This window comes from Pan paniscus, chromosome 2 (assembly GCF_029289425.2).
Source record: "Pan paniscus chromosome 2, NHGRI_mPanPan1-v2.0_pri, whole genome shotgun sequence".
Classification (NCBI taxonomy): domain Eukaryota; kingdom Metazoa; phylum Chordata; class Mammalia; order Primates; family Hominidae; genus Pan; species Pan paniscus.
In genome coordinates, this window is record NC_085926.1 from 36,427,261 (window position 1) to 36,449,959 (window position 22,699).

Genomic DNA, 22,699 nt, shown 5'->3' on the forward strand with positions numbered 1-22,699 from the left:
TTAAATTATACTTTAAGTTTTCAGGTACATGTATGTGCACATCGTGCAGGTTAGTTACATATATATACATGTGCCATGTTGGTGTGCTGCACCCAGTAACTCGTCATTTAACATTAGGTATATCTCCAAATGCTATCCCTCCCCCCTCCCCCCACCCCACAACAGTCCCCAGAGTGTGATGTTCCCCTTCCTGTGTCCATGTGTTCTCATTGTTCAATTCACACCTATGAGTGAGAACATGCAGTGTTTGGTTTTTTGTCCTTGCGATAGTTTGCTGAGAATGATGGTTTCCAGCTTCATCCATGTCCCTCCCTACAAAGGACATGAACTCATCAATTTTTATGGCTGCATAGTATTCCATGGTGTATATGTGCCACATTCTCTTAATCCAGTCTATCATTGTTGGACATTTGGGTTGGTTCCAAGTCTTTGCTATTGTGAATAGTGCCGCAGTAAACATACGTGTGCATGTGTCTTTATAGCAGCGTGATTTATAATCCTTTGGGCATATATCCAGTAATGGGATGGCTGGGTCAAATGGTATTTCTAGTTCTAGATCCCTGAGGAATCGCCACACTGACTTGCACAATGGTTGAACTAGTTTACAGTCCCACCAACAGTGTAAAAGTGTTCCTCTTTATGCACATCCTCTCCAGCACCTGTTGTTTCCTGACTCTTTAATGATCGCCATTCTAACTGGTGTGAGATGGTATCTCATTGTGGTTTTGATTTGCATTTCTCTGATGGCCAGTGATGATGAGCATTTTTTCATGTGTCTTTTGGCTGCATAAATGTCTTCTTTTGAGAAGTGTCTGTTCATATCCTTCGCCCACTTTTTGATGGGGTTGTTTGTTTTTTTCTTGTAAATTTGTTGGAGTTCATTGTAGATTCTGGACATTAGCACTTTGTCAGATTATTTTTTAATTTATTTTTTTATTTCAATAGATTTTCGGGGAACAGGTGGCTTTGGTTACATAATAAGTTCTTTAGTGGTGATTTCTGAGATTTTGGTGTACCTATTACTTGAGCAGTGTACACTGTACCAATGTGCCATCCTTTATCCCTCACCCCTGCAAACTCTTTCCCCCAAGTCCCCGAAGTCCAATGTATCTTTCTTATGCCTTTGCCTTTTCAAAGCTTAGCTCCCACATATTAGTGAGAACATATGATGTTTGGTTTTCCATTCCTGAGTTATTTCCATTCCTGAGTTATTGGAACAATAGTCTCCGATTCCATCCAGGTTGCTATGAATGACATTATTTTGTTCCTTTTTATGGTTGAGTAGTATTCCATGGTGTGTGTGTGTGTATATATTTTTTTTTACACATTTTCTTTATCCACTAGTTGATTGATGGGCATTTGGGCTCGTCCCATATTTTTGCAGTTGTGACTTGTGCTGCTGTAAACATGCATGTGCACGTGTCTTTTTCGTATCATGACTTTTCCTCAGGGTAAATAGCCAGTAGTGGGATTGCTGAATCAAGCAGTACATCTACTTTTAGTTCTTTACAGAGTCTCCACAGTTTTCCATAGTGGTTGTACTCATTTACATTCCTACCAACAGTGTAAAAGTGTTCCCTTTTCACTACATCCATACCAACATCTTTTTTTTAATGTTTTTATTATGACCATTCTTGCAGGAGTGAGGTGGTATCACATTGTGGTTTTGATTTGCATTTCCCTGATAATTCGTGATGTTGAGCATTTTTTCATATGCTTGTTGGCCATTTCTATATCTTCTTTAGAGAGTTGTCTATTCATGTCCTTAACCCACTTTTTGATGAGATTGTTTATTTTCTTCCTGATTTGTTTGAGTTCCTTGTAGATTCTGGATATTAGTCCTTTGTTGGAGGTATACATTGTGAAGATTTTCTCCCATTCTGTGGGCTGTGTGTTAACTTTGCTGATTATTTCTGTTGCTGTGAAGAAGCTTTTTAGTTTAACTAAGTCCCATCTATTTATCTTTGTTTTTGCTGCATTTGCTTTTGGGTTCTTGGTCATGAAGTCTTTGCCTAAGCCAATATCTAGAAGGGTTTTTCCAATGTTATTTTCTAGAATATTGTATTACTCAGGGTTCTCTTAGAGGGACAGAACTAACAGTACTAAAGGGGAGTTTATTAAATCTTAACTTACATGATCACAAGGTCCCACAACAGGCTGTCTGCAAGCTGAGGTGCAAGGAGAGCCACTCTGAGTCCCAAAACTGAAGAACTTGGAGTCCGATGTTTGAGGGCAGGAAGCATCCAGCACGGGAGAAAGAGGTAGGCTGGGAGGCTAGGCCCATCTCTCTTTTTCAAATTTTTCTGCCTGATTTATATTCACTGGAAGCTGATTAGATTGTGCCCACCAGATTAAGGGTGGATCTACCTTCCCCAGCCCACTGATTCAAATGTGACACACCCAGGATTAATACTTTGTATCCCTCAATCCAATCAAGCTGACACTCACATTCAGTATTAATCATCATAAATATTTATGGTTTCAAGTCTTAGATTTAAATATTTGATCCATCTTAAGTTGATTTTTGTATAAGGTGAGAGATGAGGATCCAATTTCATTCTTCTACATGTGACTTGCAATTATCCCAGCACCATTTGTTGAATAGGATGTCTTTTCTCCACTGTATGTTTTTCTTTGCTTTGTCACAGAGATCAACTGGCTGTAAGTATATGGCTTTATTTCTGGGTTCTATATTCTGTTTCATTGGTCTATGTGCCTATTTTTATACCAGCACCATGCTGTTTTGGTGACTATGGCTTTATAGTATAGTTGGAAGTTGGGTAATGTGATGCTTCCAGATTTATTCTTTTTGCTTAGTCTTGCTTTGGCTATGTGGGCTCTTTTTTGGTTTCATATGAATTCTAGGATTGTTTTTTCTAGTACTGTGAAGAATGGTGTTGGTATTTTAATGGGAATTGCATTGAATTTGTAGATTGCTTTTGGCAATATGGTCATTTTCCCAATATTGATTAAACCCATTCATGAACATGAGATGTGTTTCCATTTGTTTGTGTCATCTATGATTTCTTTCAGCAGTGCTTTGTAGTTTTTCTTGCAGCTATTCTGGAATGGATTGAGTTCTTTATTTGATTCTCAGCTTGGTCACTGTTGGTATATAGCAGAGCTATTGATTTGTGTACATTAGGTTTGTATCCTAAAACTTTGCTGGATTCATTTATCAATTCTAGGAGCTTTTTGGATGAGTCTTTAGGGTTTTCTAGGTATAGGATTGTATCATCAGCAAATAGCGACAGTTTGACTTCCTTTTTACGGATTTGGATGCCCTTTATTTTTTTCTCTTGTCTGATTGCTCTGGCTAGGTCTTCCACTACTATGTTGAATAGAAATGTTGAAAGTGGGCATCCTAGTCTTGTTCCAGTTCTCGGGGGGAATGCTTTCAACTTTCCCCTGTTCAATATAAATGTTGGCTGTGTGTTATAAATGGCTTTTATTACCTTAAGGTATGTCCCTTCTATGCTTATTTTGCTGAGGGTTTTAATCATAAAGTGATGCTGGATTTTGTCAAATGCATTTTCTGTGTCTATTGAGATGATCGTGTAATTTTCATTTTTAATTCTGTTTATGTGGTGTATCACATTTATTGACTTACATATGTTAAACCATCCCTGCATCCCTGGTATGAAACCTACTTGATCATGGTAAATTATCTTTTTAATATACTGTTGGATCTGGTTCACTAGTATTTTGTTGAAGATTTTTGCATCTATATTCATCAGGGATATTGGTCTGTAGTTTTCTTTATTTGTTATGTTCTTCCCTGGTTTTGGTATTGGGGTGATTCTGGATTCATAGAATGATTTAGGGAGAACTTACTGTTTCTCCGTCTTTTGGAATAGTGTCAATAGGATTGGTACCAATTCTTCTTTGAATGTCTGATAGAATTCAGCTATGAATCTGTGTGGTTCTGGACTTTTTTTGTTGGCAATTTTTTTGTTGCCATTTCAGTCTCACTGCTTGTTATTGGTCTGTTCAGAGGTTTTATATTTTCCTGGTTTAATCTAAGAGGGTTGTATATTTCCAGGAATTTATCCATCTCCTCTAGGTTTTCTAGATTATCCACATAAAGGTGTTCATAGTAACCTTGAATAATCTTTTGTATTTCTGTGGTATCAGTTGTCATATCTCCTGTATCATACGCAATTGAGCTTATTTGGATCTTTTTTCTTGGCTAATCTCGCTAATGCTCTATCAATTTTATTTATTTTTTCAAAGAGCCAGCTTTTTGTTTCATTTATCTTTTGTATTGTTTTGTTAATATTGTTGTTTCAATTTCATTTAGTTCTGCTCTGATCTTTGTTATTTCTTTTCTTCTGCTGTGTTTGGGTTCAGATTTTTCTTGTTTCTCCAGTTCCTTGAGTTGTGACCTCAGATTGTCTATTTGGGCTCTATCAGACTTTTTGATGTAGGTATTTAAATGCTGTGAACTTTCCTCTTAGCACCACTTTTGCTGTATCCCAGAGGTTTTGATAGGTTGTGTCACTATTGTCATTAAGTTCAAATAATTTTTTAATTTCCATCTTGATTTCATTGTTGACCCAACAATCATTCAGGAGCAGGTTATTTAATTTCCCTGTATTTGCATGGTTTCAAGGGTTCCTTTTGGAGTTGATTTCTAAAATCAACTGTGATCCACTGTGATCTGAGAGAGTACTTGATATAGTTTTAATTTTATTCCACTGTGATCTGAGAGAGTACTTGATATAATTTTAATTTTCTTAAATTTACTGAGACTTGTTTTGTGGCCTGTCATATGGTCTATCTTGGAGAATGTTCCATGTGCTGATGAACAGAATGTATATTCTGTAGTTGTTGGGTAGAATGTTCTGTAAATATCTGTTAAGGCCATTTGTTGTAGGATATAGTTTAAGTCCATTGTTTCTTTGTTGACTTTCTGTCTTAATGGCCTGTCTAGTGTTGTCAGTGGAGTATTAAAGTCTCCCATTATTATTGTGTTGCTGTCTATCTCATTTATTAGGTCTAGTAGTAATTGTTTTATAAATGTGGGAGCTCCTTTGTTAGGTGCACATATATTTATATATATATTTATATATTTATAGGTGCATATATATTTATATGCACCTGCTGCTATATTTAGGATTGTGATACTTTCCTAATGGACTAGTCCTTTTATCATTATATATATAAAATACATATATATGTATATATATAATACGTGTGTGTGTGTGTGTGTGTGTGTGTGTGTGTGTGTGTGTGTATTTAGAATTGTGATATTTTCCTGTTGGACTAGTTCTTTTATCATTATATAATGTTCCTCTTCTTCTTTTTTAACTGCATTTGCTTTAAAGTTGTTTTGTCTTATATAAGAACAGCTACTCTTGCTCACTTTTGGTGTCCAATTGCATGTAAAATCTTTTTCCATCCCTTTACCTTAAGTTTATGTGAGTCCTTATGTATTAGCTGAGTCTCCTGAAGACAGCAGAAACTTGGTTGATAAATTCTAATCCATTCTCCCATTCTGTATATTTTAAGTGGAGCATTTAGGTCATTTACATTCAATGTTGGTATTGAGATGTGAGATTCTATTCTATTCATCGTGTTATTTGTTGACTGAATACCTTTTTTTTTCATTGTGTTATTGTTATATAGGTCCTGTGAGATTTATGATGTAAGGAGGTTTCTATTTTGGTGTATTTCAATGATTTGTTTCAGGATTGAGAGGTCCTTTTAGCAGTTCTTGCAGTGCTGGCTTGGTAGTGGCTAATTCTCAGCATTTGTTTGCCTGGAAAGACTGTATCTTTCCTTCATTTATGAAGCTTAGTTTTGCTGGATAAAAAATTACTGGCTGATAATTGTTCTGTTTAAGGAGGCTACAAATAGGACCTTAATCCCTTCTAGCTTATAAGATTTGGGCTGAGAAATCTGCTGTTAATCTGATAGGTTTTCATTTATAGGTTATCTGATGCTTTTGACTCACAGCTCTTAGGATTCTTTCCTTTGTCTTGACTTTAGATAAACTGATGACTATGTGCCCAGGCAATGATCTTTTGTGATGAATTTCCCAGGTGTTCTTTGAGCTTCTTGTATTCAGATGTCTAGATCTCTAGCAAGGCCAGGGAAGTTTTCCTTGATTATTCCCTCAAATATGCTTTCTAAATTTTTAGATTTCTCTTCTTCCCTGGGAAGCCCAATTACTTTCAGGTTTGGATGTCCCAAACTTCTTGGAGTCTTTGTTCATTTTTTTAATTTTTTTTTTCTTTTTCTTTGATGGATTGGGTTAATTCGAAAGCCTTGTCTTCAAGCTCCAAAATTCTTTCTTGTGCTTGTTTGATTCTATTGCCAAGACTTTCCAGTGCATTTTGCATTTTTCTAAGTGTCCTTGATTTTCAGAAGTTGTGATTGTTTTTCATTTATGCTACCTATTTCACTGAACAATTTTGCATTCATATCCTGTATCATGTTTTTTATTCTTTAAGTTGGAGTGAACCTTTCTCTGGTGCCTCCTTGATTAGCTTAATAATTGACCTGAATTTTTTTTCTGGCAATTCAGAGATTTCATCTTGGTTTAGATTCATTACCAGTGAGCTGGTATGATCTTTTGGAGGTGTTAAACAACCTTGTTTTGTCATATTAGCAGAATTGTTTTTCTGGTTCTTTCTCATTTGAGTAGACTATGTCAGAGGGGAGATTTAGGATTCAAGGGCTGCTGTGAGATTCTTTTGTCCCACAGGGTGCTCCCTTGACGTGGTGTTCTCCTGTTTCCCCTAGGAATGGGGCTTCCTGAAAGCCAAACAGTAGTGATCATTTTTGCTTTTCTGAGTCTAGTCACCCAGCAGAGCTACCAGACTCCAAGCTGGTACTGGGGAGTATCTGGAAAGAGTCCTGTGATGTGATCCATCTTCATCAGCTATGGATTCCAGCACCGGCTCCAGTGGAGGTAGCTGGGGAGTGAAACGGACTCTGAGTCCTTGGTTATGTTTCTGTTTATTGCACTGGTTTTGTGTTGGTTGGCCTCCAGCCAGGAGGTGGCACCTTCAAGAGCACATCAGCTTTCATCAGTTTTTCATGTGTCAGGGAGTCTGTAGCAGTGATCCAGTTTCTTCAAAAGGTCTATTGATTCTCTCAGCTTTCCTGGTATGCTCCTGTGGTAGTTCTTAGAGCAAAAGTTCATGATGTGAGTCTGCACAAGCTGCTGTCTCCCCAAGTGGGATCTGCAAGCTATTCCTGCCTCCTGTCTGCCATCTTCAAAATCTCCCATTTTAAATGCTTTCAAAAATGACTGCCAATTATTTCTCCCAAGAGGCTGATCTTGCCAGATTTTGAAGTTCATGAAGTATGGCCAGAATTCTTGATTTGGTGCAAAAATTTTCACGTTACCTACTTTTATGTTTAAAGTGAACTTTTATAAAGCAAGGATCAACTTAATTGCTTATAAATTAAGATATAAGGGAGGAATTTGGAAGTTGTTTATAATGGAGAGTAGAGTGCTGTCTATAGACCTGTTGTATTAGTCCATTTTCATGATGCTGATAAAGACATACCCGAAACTGGGAAGAAAAAGAGGTTTAATTGGACTTATAGTTCCACATGGCTGGGGAAGCCTCAGAATCATGGCAGGAGGCAAAAGGCACTTCTTACATGGCAGCAGCAAGAGAGAATGAGGAGGAAGAAAAAGCAGAAACCCCTGATAAACCTATCAGTTCTCGTGAGATTTATTCACTATCACAAGAATAGCAAGAGAAAGACCAGCCCCCATGTTTCAATTACCTCCCACTTGGTCCCTCCCACAACACATGGGAATTCTGGGAGATACAATTCAAGTTGAGATTTGGATGTGAGCACAGCCAAACCATATCATTCCACCCCTAACCCCTCCCAAATCTCATGTCCTCACATTTCAAAACCAATCATGCTTTCCCAACAGTCCCCCAAAGTCTTCACTCATTTCAGCATTAACCCAAAAGTCCACAGTTCAAAGTCTCATCTGAGACAAGGCAAGTCCCTTCCACCTATGAGCCTGTAAAATCAAAAGGAAGCTAGTTACTTCCTATAATGGGGGTACAGGTGTTAGGTAAATATAGCTGTTCCAGATGGGAGAAATTGGCCAAAACAAAGGAGTTAAGGGCCCATGCAAGTCCAAAATTCAGTGGGGCTGTCAAATTTTAAAGCTCCAAAATGATCTCCTTTGACTCCAAGTCTCGTATCCAGGCCATGCTGATGCAAGAGGTGGGTTCCCATGGTCTTGGGCAGCTCTGCCCCTGTGGGTATGCAGAGTACAGCCTCCCTCCCAGCTGTTTTCATAGGCTGGCATTCAGTGTCTGCTACTTTTCCAGGCACACGGTGCAAGCTGTCAGTGGATCTACCATCTGGAGTCTGGAGGATGGTGGCCCTCTTCTCACAGCTCCACTAGGCAGTGCCCCAGTAGGGACTCTGTGTGGGACTCTGTGTGGGGGCTCCCACCCCACATTTCCCTTCTGCATTGCCCTGGCCGAGGTTCTCCATAAGAGCCCCACCCCTGCAGCAAACTTTTGCCTGCACATCCAGGCATTTCCCTACATCTTCTGAAATCTAGGCGGAGGTTCCCAAACCTCAGTTCTTGACTTCTGTGTACCCACAGGCTCAACACCACATAGAAGCTGCCACGGCTTGGGTCTTCCACCCTCTGAAGCCACAGCCCAAGCTCTACATTGGCCCCTTTCAGCCATGGCTGGAGTGACTGGGACACAGGGCACCAAGTCCCTAGCGTGGGGGCCCTGGGCCCGGCCCACGAAACCACTTCTTCTTCCTGTGCCTCCAGGCCTGTGTGGGAGGGGCTGCCATGAAGACCTCTGATATGCCCTGGAGACATTTTCCCCGTGGTCTTGGGAATTAACATTAGGATCCTTCCTACTTAAGCAAATTTCAGCAGCCAGCTTGATAATTTCTCCCCAGAAAATGGGTTTTTCTTTTCTATAGCATAGTGCGGCTACACATTTTCTGAACTTTGATGCCGTTTCCCTTTTAAAACTGAACGCTTTTAACAGCACCCAACTCACCTCTTGAATGCTTTGCTGCTTAGAAACTTCTTCCACCAGATACCCTAAATCATCTTTCTCAAGCTCAAAGTTCCACAGATCTCTAGGGCAGGGGCAAAATGCCACCCAGTCTCTTTGCTAAAACATAACAAAAGTCACCTTTGCTCCAGTTCCCAACAAGTTCCTCATCTCCACCTGAGACCACCTCAGCCTGGATCTTATTATCCATATTGCTATCAGCATTTTGGGCAAAGCCATTCAACAAGTCTTTAGGAAGTTCCAAACTTTCCCACCTTTTCTTGTCTTCTTCTGAGCCCTCCAAACTGTTCCAGCCTCTGCCTATTACGTAGTTCCAAAGTCACTTCCACATTTTCAGGTATCTTTTCAGCAATGCCCCACTCTACTGGTACCAATTTACTGTATTAGTCTGTTTTCATGCTGCTGATAAAGACATACCTGAAACTGGAAACAAAAAGAGGTTTAATTGGACTTATAGTTCCACACGGCTGGAGAAGCCTCAGAATCATGGCAGGAGGCAAAAGGCACTTCTTACGTGGCAGCAACAAGAGAAAATGAGGAGGAAGCAAAAGCAGAAACCCCTGATAAACCCATCAGATCTCATGAGACTTATTCACTATTGCAAGAATAGCACAGGAAAGACCGGCTGCATGATTCAATTACCTCCCCCTGGGTCCTTCCCACAACACATGGGAATTCTGGGAGATACAATTCAAGTTGAGATTTGGGTGGGGGCACAGGCAAACCATATAGCCTGTGCTTTATCTGAGGTCATGCCTGATCACAGGTGACATACCTGAGTTAGCTATGTGCAGTTCAGCCTAAAGAATCTGGAAATCATGACCTCAGGAAAATCACTATGGGGAATTGTAGATGATGCACCCTCTAGCCATCCCACCACTTACTTTTGCATGGAGATGTATGTTTTCCAAAGAGACGGCCCCTTCATTTTCCCATTTTGTGCTCATGACAGCCTTTCTCAGATGTGCAGACTGAGGCTCAGAGATCAAGTGCCTGGTTCAAAGTCTCAGAGCTGAATACTATTACCGAGGTTTGTTGATGCCTTAAGCATGACTTTTACCACTCCGCCATGGTGTCTTTATAAACTATATATGTATGTACATACACATACATATTCACATATGAACACCCAAATATAATATAATTTATACATAGAGGTTTTAAAAATTGGTAAAACTGTTATCCTACTTTTTTTACTTCTGTATTCCTACATTTGAACTTCGTCACCCTGGCTTCACTCTTCGAAGCTTTTAAAAGAATCAACAAAGCTGAGAACATTGTTTTTATTAAATAAGGACTTTCATCAATATCATTTTAAAAAACAAAAATAAGCCCCTGAATAGGTAGGTGTGTGACAAAACTAGAAAGAGCAGCATACACTTACATTAGCTACTGCATCTGCACCTTTAACTTCTAATGTGTTAGTGATAGTGTATGTAATCACCAGCTTGGAGGGCTTAGCAATAGTGTGTGCATGCTACATATTTTCAAAGGCCTATACTGGGCTGTAGTATATATAGTGGGCTGTAGACCCTTATAGGAATCTATTATGGGTACCCACATCTCTACAGCAGCTGGCCACCCTGAAAATTCCTGTTCACATTTGTCAACTATGAGACCCCATATGTAACCCATCACAAATATGATGAGAATCACATTTCTCTTCCAAAGAGACAAATGTCCCTTCCAAAGAGGGTATTGGGCCAGGATAGTTGCAGCCCCAGAATCTTCTAAGGTAAACTTTTGGCACCTGCAAACTCTTGCTACTTCTCTCTCAACCTCATCCTCATTGACCATGGTTATATATACATATTTTAATTTTATCATTATCATAGACAGTGTTGAGAGACCCACAGATGCCCTTTCACTTTCAGTGGAAGAAATCTAGACCAGAACAGAGTAGAGATCTCTCAGCGTGCAGATGGCTGGCAGAGGCAATGAGGAGAAGGGAAGTGAGCTGGGCTTCAGAGTTGTGTAGACCCGGACCCTAGTTCTGTTCCTGTCCTCACTAGCTGCATATTGTTGGGCCTTCATACACAACCTATAAAAATAAAGCAATGGAAATGCCACACAGACTGCTGAGATCATAAGAGGAGAGAAAAGTTTCAATATGAGCTCCACAGCCAGTGAATTATATACCCATCCCAACTCAACATTTATTCATTCTTTCCAATGAAGTTATCTATTATCCCTACTTCCCTGTTATAATAATATTTTAACTATAAAAGGTAATGTTCTTTTATTGATAAAGCGAGGAAGCATCCAGGAAATTGCCTAATGGTGCATAAGAGTTCAATCATTTTTAATCCCTTCCTACCTTTTTTCCTTCCTATTCAAATGTAAGAATACAGAAGTAAAAAAGTAGAATCAGGATGAAAATTCAAGTGTCTGACTTCTCATACAATGGCTTTTCTCGTGTGTGTGTGTGTGTGTGCACGCGCGCACGCACATGTGTTTGTATATCCACTGACAAACTCTTTCAAACTTAGTTTGATTTTTTCCTCAATTCATTTTTTTCTTTCAAATTACCCTTTGTCTATATGAGAAGGGGAAAAATCATGCTCAGTGGCTTCATTTGGTTTAGCTAGCTTTTTGTGATTTCCGAATCTTAGAAATTGTCTCCACATCATTACTTCACATCAAAGAGAAGTAGCATGTGAAAGTAATGAAAATACATCATGTTATTTTTTTTTTAATTCTGCTATGGAGCATTGACTTCTTCAAATCATTGTGATTTCTTAGATTTTGAAGCCACAGATTTCAATAATGGCACTAAGGATGTATAATTTATGCATTCCTTTGATTGTGGAACTCAATATTCCAAACGTGATCATTCAGGCCATTATTTATGTGTTTAGTCAGTTGCCTTTGCATTGAATCTATGAAACTATGGCTAAATGAAACTATGAAACTATGAAACTATGGCTAAATTGTTATGCTTCCACACTCCTATTATTACATGTGTTTAGGTATATGATGGCAGGCATTTCTGGGTTATATATGTGAGGTAAAAGCAGTAACAGAAATCTGAAGCATCTGTCAGGATAACTAAGCATTCACAGAGGCTGTTGTGGGTCACCCGGGGAGGCATGGTGAAAACTCATTCTATAAGGAGGAGGCAGAAGCCAACGCAAGCTATTAATAGGGAGAAGTCCACAAGCAAAATTATAAAGGTCAAGAGGCACAGCTAACTTAGTTCTTGTCCAGATAGATTTCAACATCTACTTTGAGGAGAGTAGGAGGATATGAAGAGCCAGTAGCAGAGACAGAGAGAGTGGCTCCCAGAATCAGCTTTCAGCCGGTGTCCTAGGTCAGGCAGGAGTCTGATGGAACAGTATCTGGCCTGCACTTCAGGGTACCTGGGAGGTTGGAGAGTTCTAGATGCAGTCACATTAGAACATCAGAATAAAAAGCAAGGCTAGCCAGCTGGAAGCCCATACATAAAGACCTGTAGGCAGACTTGAACCTGGTGGTCGTGCAGGCCTCCAGGAGTCAGGGCCCACATAAAGAAGTCCAACTCTTTCCATAAAATTAAAGGGGCGAAGCCCCAGTATTCTCTTGGCCTGGACATTTGTCCTGCCCAGGCCTGGGTAGGCTAATCTTTCCTGATGGACAGTGATGTACTTTGTACCAAGCACTTCACTGACCACAGGGACCCAGAGGTAAAGAAACCACCATTTCATGTCAAGTCCCACATAATAGAAGAGGAGATGTCCTGTTGTAATAGGTGCTCTGAGAACGATGAGGGAACAGAGAAGAGTGGTGGGTTCCCTGTGGAGGGAAGGAGGGTGTGTGTGCAGGAGGCTTTGGAAAGTACTTAGAGGTGGTTCATAGAAAGTAAGACTGTTTACCAGTCAAACAAGAAAGGCAGGGAAGGCAGCATGAGCAGCCCTCAAGAGGCGTGACCCAGCCACCCTTACCAGGAACCATAAATGATCTGATAAAGCAAAGGAGGAACCCAAGGTGTCATGTTGAAAATGAAGCAAGGAAAGTAGGGAGGGGTTGCATGGTGGAGAGCTGCTTCAGTGATCTCCATGTGATTCTGTTTCTTCCTTGTGTTAGTGTATATTCAAGGACAAACTGCTGATGAATAGAGCTAGCTGCATTATTAGGCCTGTTTTTATTGTCTAGCATCAGTTTTGTTATAGCCTTTAGTTTAAAAGTACTGACTCTGTCATCATTATTACTGTTTGCATCATCCTTAGCCGTTAAATTCCTCTTGTCTGCCTTGGCACTGAAAATTATCCATTGCTTTGGCTCTCCTCTCTCCAGCTTTAAGACCCTTCTGTGACATGATCATTTGACCTTCTCTGGGCTCTGCACAACTTTTGATGCAGGCATCCCTCACAGCCTCCTCTCCGAGCCATGCCCCTGTACTGGTGGACGTTGAGAGGAGTCCAATAGTTAAACCTGGAAAAGCAGAGGCCTAGAAATTCTTTGGACTATCTTGCCTGTATTTACCTTAGAATCACTTATAGATATTTTATATAATCTAAGTAATATTTATGGACATTTCTATATATGTAGTTACAGATTTTTAAAAATTTTTTTCTTAAATCATAGTAAAGAGTCTTTTTTCTCTAATTTATACTAATTTCATCAAATTATGAGACTAATTTTATACTTGTGTAATCTGGAAGCAGACTAATTATTAACAAGAATTTTAACTGTTGTTCATTGTTGATTTAAGTACTGTACTGATTACATTTCTTTTCTTATACAAGTTTATGTTTACTCATTCTCCAAATTATTTTTGTAGTTAAGTAATCTCAATAGTAAATCACCATTTTATCCTGTTTTATCTTTAACTCTGACATTATATGAAATTGGATTGAGGATTAAGCAATGCTTCAATGGCAAAATCTTATCAAAATGAGTCCAGCCAATTATTTTACAGATATATGTAATTAATTTCATTTTTTTAAAAAAAGTTGATGCATGCCATTTAGTGTAGTAGGTTCAGCCACCAGCATTGAGAAAAGCTTTCAATATTTTCTTCCAACATTTATGTACAGATGTCTTTGTGCTCCAATATTTGGCTCTCTGCGGACAGCTTGCTTAAGCATAGTGGTAAATGATACTACGCTCATAAAAGAGCCCACTGCCTACCTCCTAATCAGTGTTGTATTGGCTTACATTGATCCATTCCAAACTCTATTTGAACATCATGACTAAAATTTTTAATAATTTTCAGCTGTAACTCATAAAACTGTCTTAATTTAGCCCAGAACTTCAAATGCCCTGGGAAGAACTGATGACTTATATGATGAGCTAGCCACATGTTTTCGCAACATCTCCGTATCCAAAGAGCCACATCATTCCAAGGGATGACTTGACCCTGTTTCCAGAGACTTCATTTTTTAATCTGCTTTTTGTTACAGTAGTTCATGAGAATAGTTTAAAGGCAGATAGTACTGAAAGTTCTACAACAGAAACTGTCTCATCCCAGATTCGCGTCTGAAAGGCAACCACTTTTGTCCTCTTTCATTGCTTCTTCTGTCATTTATTTCAGCATTTCTAAATGCTGTGCTTCTGCTGCTGTTTATTGATTTTGTTGGCCTCCTGCTACAGATGAGGGTTGAGCTCTCACATCTCCAGCAACACCCTTTGTTTCTTTCTTCCTTGTTGTCACCTTCCACAAAGAGTCATATCACAATCTTTGTTCCCTTACTTCCATCTTCCCAAGAGTTTTATCACAATTTTGTGATACATGGCCAATTTATGCCCTATTGTGACTATTGTTAACTTCTGATTCAAGTATTGTACATTTCTTACAATCTTACACAGATTTTATTTTTCCTCAAATTAAAAATTGCCTTTTTTACTTCCTAAACATTTCATGTATCTATAATTATTTTTTTCATATGCCTTCACAGATTTGTCAAATGCCATATCATATACTCAAAGGTATCAATAAACTTTTATTTATTTATTTATTTATTTATTTATTTATTTTATTGAGACAGAATCTCACTCTGTCACCTAGGCAGGAGTGCAGTGGCACAATCTCAGCTCACTGCAGCCTCTGTCTCCTGGGTTCAAGTGATTCTCATGCCTCAGTCTCCCGAGTAACTGGGACTACAGGCACACGTAACCATGCCTGGCTAATTTTTGAATATTTAGTAGAGATGGGTTTTTTGGCCAGGCTGGTTTCAAACTCCTGACTTCAAGTGATCTGCCCACCTCAGCTTCCCAAAGTGCTGGGATTACAGGCATGAACCACCGCACCCAGCTAGTTTTTGAATTTGTAGTAGAGATGGAGTTTCACCATATTGCCCAGACTGGTCTCTAACTCCTGGCCTCAAACTCCTGGCCTCCACCCACCTTGGCCTCCCAAAGTCCTGGGATTATACACATGAACCACTGTGTCTGGCTATCAATAAACTTTTAAGTGCTATTTTTTTCCAAGTCTGCTGCCTTACTTCTTTTGACACTCCAGTGTACAGGTACTGCAGAGTTATCATAGTGGGATACCGCTTACCTTTCCTCAGTGTCAGTTGTCAGTTCTTCTGTTATGTACTGGATCTGATATTTTCCTCTGTCTTGATTTAGTCCCTCATTTTTCTGAGTCATATTCTCTAGAAATTTTCTAAGAAAACGTATGTGTAAAGTAAATATTCTGAACCCCTCAATATTGGAAAATATCTTTATTCTACCTTCATACATGTTAATAATTTGGATGGGTATAAAATTCTAGGTTGCAAATCTTTTTTTTTTCTCAGAAAATTTTAACAGCTTCTGAAATTTCATCTTCTTCTAGTTTCCAAGTTGCTACTGAGAAATTCAATCTTCCTATCATCTACTAAGTTGCTTACCGTATCTCCACTTGCCTTTTATCTTCCAAATATATGTTAAACTCTCATCTACTCTTGCTATTTCTCCCAATAACTTTGTTCTTCGGAGTATATGCTTTGTTTTTAAATTCCTGGACTGTAATTTTAGTAGGGTGTTGGTAGGACTAAGTGGGAAATTTATATGAACAGTCCACCATTGTTTACCCAAAGTTCAGTGGCATCTTTGTTTCCAGGTATTTAAACCCATGCAATCCTTTTGCATACATTATCATACTATTCTATTAGCAACTCTGAGAGTAGGTAGTAATAGTCGCATTTAATGATTTAGCTGAGGTTCCAGAAATACTAGTAGTTTTCTTAAATTTAAAGAGCCAGACTGAGACAGATTCAAATTTAAAACTATGTTTTTCCTACTCTACTCAGGCATAAGGGTCACTTGCAGCAACGACTTTGTGATGGGGATCACTAGTGATAAAACAAGTCAGACCATGGCTTCTCCGTATCTTGCTACAATAAACTAATGCCACTGCTGTGATGTGAATTATTCCTTTGAACTATTCTCTGAGCTGCAGAACGCAAGCTTTCCTCTTCAATCATTCTTGTTATTCCAGAGTGGACATTGAAACATCAGAAACCAAATAATTGCTGGTAGTCTGGTTCATAAAAACAGTGTACTACATGTATAAGAACAGACAAGGAAAACTGAAATCATGGTGTTTGGGTCTGAATAAAATATATATATTTTAACATATAATGATGCTATTTCAGAGTCCAGCACACAATGAAATAACTTCCTCTTTGAAGCTTTTACTTAAATTCCCACATAGAGCACAAATAGCATTCTCTAATTTGAAAACGAAAAGTAAGTAATTGCTTTCAAAGTCCAGTCTTTTAAAAACATAGCAGTCTTTCAGCTAAGTAGTTATTCTCAAAAAGGAAAAGGAACTTTTCAATGAGTATTTATAAACAAGCATACATGCCCAATAATTTATAGTGTGTTTATGTGTCATTTCAACTTTCTGTGAAGTGATTATGACAGCAGACACACATCATGTTAAATGATGCCATCCTGAAGAAAGTTTTCAGGTAACATACCTCCTGAAGGGTTTTAAACTCTTTTCTCATTCAGGGGTTTGCCTGTTGCTTTTCCAGGTTGCATGCCAGGTTCTTACCCACCCTTATTTTATCATCCAGTTAGCCCCAATGTCATCTTCATGTAGGTTAAACAACCCAAATAAAAGGAGGAAATATTTAGGACAAGCAATGAAAGGGTGAAACTAGGCAGGACCTTCTCCAACCTGGGGCAAATCTTCTACCACTTGGACCCTTAGGCATCTCATCTTTGAAATGAAATAATACAAATAGATCTTCAAGTTCCCCCTTTCAGCTCTTGAATACTATTTATGCATCGTTGATTAATCAACTTCCACGAATTATCTCAAACCAGCCACCACTGCTTCAGTTCATGAGTGACCATGAGAAACTGTTTTTATCAGGCATCATGCTCAAGAGCTGGGAATATCGAGGCAAATTAACAGACACAGTCCTTAGCCTCATTGAGTTCATGGTCCAGAGGGAAAGGCAGACTAAAACAAACTTTCAAATAAATAATAATTGTGATAAATGATGTGAAAGATAACCACAGAGTGTTGGGAGAAAAAGTAAGAGGAAAAGGATAATTTAGACAGGGGTGGGAAATGTTTTCAAGAAAGCTTCATAGAAATGCCAAGAGATCCACAGACTGAGGGGTTGCTAGCCAACTGAAGAGTGATGGAAACAGCATTCCAAGCATATGAAGCAGCATGTGTAGAGAGCTGAGGAATTAAAGAGCTTGAGTATTCAAGGAACTATAAGAAGACCACATGGCTAAAGCATGGTGAACAAGAGGGATTGGCCTGAGATTAAGTTAAAGGTGGGCTCCCAAAGCCTGCAGAGCCTTGCCAGTATGATGAGCACCTTATAATACATCAGAAAGGCAGAGAGAACCTGCTGAAAGATGTTTAAGCAAGAAATAGAGATGATTTGATTACATTTTTAAAACATTACCCCCACCACTGCACACACATTGAGTTGGAGGAGGACAAAAAGAGATGAAGCAGTGAGACTGGCTAGATGGTGAGGCAATTGTGGAGAAGAGGGTGGATTTTGTAATCTTAGGACATCCTCACTTTGGGTCTGTGGACAGCTGTGCTGTACAGTGGGGTATCTTGACTTCATGTCTCATACTACATGGACATATTCATTCCTGTATCTCCCCTCTAAAGAGACTTACTTTTTTGAGAATCACATACTTGTTGGACTCACCAACCCTTTTCCTAACAAGCTTTTGGAGTGCAGGCCTTGTTCACACAGCTGTCTCCTCAGTAGGCTGACAGGACCCCTGGCCACCCACGTCTCTTATTTTTAGTTTTTACCAAGAATGGGTATGGCCACAGCCATATGTCCCACAGACTCACATAGGTCAAGCTGTTAAAATAGTCTCCTTGAGACCCTCTCAGGACTGAGGAGACAACAGAGCACACCCCATCCTTCTCATCATGGTAAAGGAGGAGGGATAAGACTGATAGTGCCTCAACAACTCTGCAAAGAAATACTCTCTCCACTACCTCACCTTTCTTCCTCTTTTCTAATACATGAGATGCTTGGTCATCTAAGAGTGGCAAAAATACATTTTGGCACCTTTTTGAGACCTGCCTGGGAACCTACCATCTTACTTTGGGATATCAGAGCAGATGGCATTCTCTTGTCTGTGACTAGATGAAGGCAGAACACACCCATTTTAACATCCTGTCTTAAGCTTTATCCAGCCACTTTCTGAAATAATGAACACCGGTGTGCAGCACCTACCATCTTCCTGAAGCCCCCACACCCTGCCCTCTTATTAGGCCTCCCAGTTCCTCTCCAGTGCTCCTGCCTTGGGCCTTTGTGCATGAAGATACCAGGATGGCTCTCTGCCTTTTCTTCTCAGCCTTCTTTCTTCTCACTCCATGATAGCACCCTGTCCCAAGAAGCTAAGTGACTCACCGCAGCCACAATTTCATTATCATTCGCATCTTCTTCCTCTTTCCCCAGGCTGGGGTTGGCATCTGATTGAGTCCTCTCTCCCTTAAAGACTGTCAGCCCCACTCTCACACAGACCTGCCCTTCCCCCTTAATCAGTCATTTTCCTGAGAATTTATCCAACGGTTCAGATCCTGTGATAGAAATACAGAAGAAAATACATCAAATTTCGGGACTTGCACTACTCAGTAAGACACAGAAAAGTAGAACTGAGTAACCTACATGAAAAGCAAAGAAAATGGAATTTACTAGCTTGAATTGAGAGAACAAAGGGCATGGAGGAGGCTTAGAGTTCCTGGAGTAGTGAATAGGAAAGATGGAGATAAACCAGAGTGTATACCTTAGGTAGAAAATGCAGGAGAAAGCAAAAGAATCTACCATATATATTTTTTTCTATTTTGAAAGCTTCATGAAAAAGTTGTAGGAAAGAATTACCTGGGGAACCTCGTTTTCTGTGATTTTAGACTAATCAGCAGGAAATGGCAGGTTGTATCCTAACCAAGGTTTGCCATGTACCTGACAGGAACAAATGCTAAGCATGGACTGCGCTGCAAAGCCTGTAAGATGAGCATCCACCACAAGTGCACAGATGGCCTGGCACCCCAGCGGTGCATGGGCAAGCTGGTAAGGGCTTGTGCCAGGAGTGAGGCCCACACCTCTCTGCTAGGGCACTTGCCTGCTGCAGTGAGATCACCCCCTCCAAAATCCTTCCCTGAAACCCTGAGCAAAGCACCCCAGAACTGGCTGCCAGCTTGGCTTCCTAATTGGCGTAATCAGAAAACAAGGACAAGGGCTTTGTCAACCCAATCAACAACGCCCCACCTTGAAAGGGAGTCAGGGTCATTAACAGAGTGACCAACTTCTCCCAGGTTGGCACTTTCTCAGTTTTAATACTGAAAGTCCCACATCCTGGGACTGTTCAGGTTTTAAAAGTGAAAGTCATGCATCTCAGGAACCCCCTAAGCCCCAGGCAAACTAATGGTTGGTCACCCTAGTGCTTCCTTGGTGGTCAGCTCAGTGGGTAGCAAGGGAGGACAAGAGCTAAGCCCCCACAAAAGAGGAGAGAATAATAAATATCTGCACCACTTTAACAGAATCATGTTGGCCAAACCAAGGGAGATTGAATGGCCCTTGAGATGGCTGATCATACCATCTCAGGAGGATGGGCTTCAGTCCTGGTGCCACATATTGATTAAGAGGCAATTCAAGCCAGGCACAATGGCTCACGCCTATAATCCCAACACTTTGGACACCACGGTGGGTTGATCGCTTAAGCCCAGGAGTTCGAGACCAGCCTGGGCAACATGGCATGACCCTGTCTCTACAAAAATTTAAAAATTAGCTGAGTGTGGTGGTGTGTACCTGTAGTTCCAGCTACTCAGGAGGCTGAGATTAGAGGATTGCTTGAGCCCAGAAGGCAGAGGTTTCAGTAAGCCATTATTGCACAACTGTACTCTAGCTTGGGTGACAGAGTGAGAACCTGTCTCAAAAATTTTTTTTCAAAAAGCAATCCAGAGCGCATTTGAGGGTGTTTGAAACTAGGATGGCCAAAGAATTGTAGAAAGGACGAAGAATGTCTACCCTAGAGAATAATTAGACAGGACATCAACAGCTGTCTTCAACAATTTTAGACCTAAAATTTAGAAGAGTAACTCCATTGTCCTTTGAGGCTCCTGGGGAAAGACCTAAGATCAGTAGATACTAAGTCTTAACAATAAAAGATAATGTCTTGCCTCCAGGGTTAGTGAATGCTCCTTCACCCCCTCCCATCACTGACAGTGTAACGACAAGGGACGCCACTTTCCAGGAACATTAGACAGGATTCTGGAATTCTAGAAGGGACTGGGCCACCAAGTTCCCATCCAGTAATGGAGTACAGTGAAGTCCAGGTTCTTAGTTTATCTATTTACTCTGATTTGCAATGTCTCTTTTCTCAAACCTCTGCCTCCCCTGCTTCCCCTTCTCCTTCTCCAGTGGTGATTCCCATAAGCCAAGACAGACCATGAACGAGAGGTCAGAAAAACAGAGAATAGAATCCAGATTACAGAGCAAATGATTCTGGCTAAAGCTCTTCAGATATACAAGAGCTTTTAGGCCTCCCTCTGAGGTCCACTTACCCATGCCCAGGCCTTTTATTTATATTATTTTAACAAACCACAATAACAAACTGTGGTGAAATAATATGTGGCAGTCCACTTGTAATCCAGGAGGCAATGAGGATCTGGGATGCAAAGGAGGCTGCAGTGCACTGCAGAAGGAGGACAGACACGACTGGGGAGGCCAGGGCCAGGACCTTGTTTTCTGGATAGAGTGTAACTTGCTTGTTGCCACTATTCCTCCCTGCCTCTGCGTCCCTGCTGGGGTTAAATTGTGGAATTATAGGATAAGTCGGCATGTTAATGGGAGACAGGAGGGTGCTCCTGGAGAAACCAATTGGTTTTATTTAGGGAGCTCTTGTATGGTTTTCTCCATCTCCAGTGACATTAACCCCTTGCCTTCCTCATTCTCTCTCCAGCCAAAGGGGTTTCGGCGTTACTACAGCTCCCCCTTGCTCATTCATGAACAGTTTGGCTGCATTAAAGAAGTTATGCCCATTGGTGAGTTGGGACATTGATGGGTTGAGTTGAGTTTGAAGCAGCAAAGTTAACATTAATGGCTACTGTCCTCCCACGGCTGCAAAACCCGTGGGGTATCTCTGTGTGTTTGTTTGGTGGCTATTTGGGGTATGACTGTGTGTTTTGCTGGAAGGGAAACATAAAGTGGACCAAATTCTCCAGGAATTTTCATCCTCTCCCTGATGAAGCTCAGAAAACACCTAAATCCCAAAGGCTACTGATTAGTAATTCCACCATCAGCAGCATGGTGGAGTGGAAAGAACACGGAGAATGGCTTCCCCCAGACCAGGCTCTAAGCCCAGCTCCCTATTGACAACTGTGTGTCTTTGAACAAGTTACTTGACCTGTCAACCCCCACAAAATGAGAACAGCAATTGCTGCTTTTCATAATTGCTATAAAAAATAAATATATGTTATTCACCCATGCTTAGTAGGAGCTCAGTGGATATATTATTCTCTAATGCAGATCAAAAGATGCCCTATATTTATTGATAGCTTTGGCTTGGATTCTTCTCTAACAATATCTTTCAGTTTACTTCTATTATTTTTTTTCTCTCTCTGAAAATCTCGACATCTATTTTTGCTTTTTTTAGGGGGGGCAAGTTTTAAACTAGAAATTTGTAAGTTAGAAAGCTTTCAATTAGAAATTAATGAGGCCCAGTAGTGACAAGTTATTTCTAAAACAGTTGCCTCCTACTGCAAACTTTGTGTCTCAAGTCTTTGTACCTTGGTGAGCACAGCCTCCCAGTAGAGGAGATAAAGCTGATCCCTGCAAGAACCTGGAAATCAGAGAGGAATAACGAAAGAGGAAATTCAATCAGGAAGAATTTGGGAGCAGAGTACTAGCTGGTACATGGCAGGACCTGTAAATGGGAGCATGCTGGGTGGGGGTGCATCTGTGAGGAACACTTGGCCATGAAAGCCCTGTCTACCCAGAGGCTAAGTTCCTCTGCACAGAGCCTGCTTCTCAGGCGCTGTTCACCCAGGAGATGTGGTAAGCAGTTGGCTGGGTCCTCTCAGATGAGCTTCCTCAGATGAACTTTCTCTTCTGTTGCAGCCTGTGGCAATAAGGTGGACCCTGTCTACGAGACCCTCCGCTTCGGCACCTCCCTGGCCCAGAGGACAAAGAAGGGCAGCTCCGGCAGTGGCTCTGACTCACCTCACAGAACCTCTGTAATTATCCTCTTCCTTCCTCGGT

General features: G+C 40.4%; 1 protein-coding gene across 3 annotated transcripts in view; it reads left to right on the forward strand.

Annotated features, from left to right (window-relative positions):
* Positions 1–22,699, forward strand: part of STAC (SH3 and cysteine rich domain) — a 172,589-nt gene that overhangs the window by 84,289 nt on the left and 65,601 nt on the right. For 2 of the 3 annotated variants that reach the window (XM_055109641.2, XM_003826118.5), the window contains exons 3-5: positions 19,410–19,510; positions 21,402–21,483; positions 22,559–22,674. In XM_055109641.2, coding sequence (XP_054965616.1) covers positions 19,410–19,510; positions 21,402–21,483; positions 22,559–22,674 — 299 coding nt within the window. The remainder of the gene's footprint in view (positions 1–19,409; positions 19,511–21,401; positions 21,484–22,558; positions 22,675–22,699) is intronic. The other variant, XM_003826119.4, reaches the window with a different exon arrangement.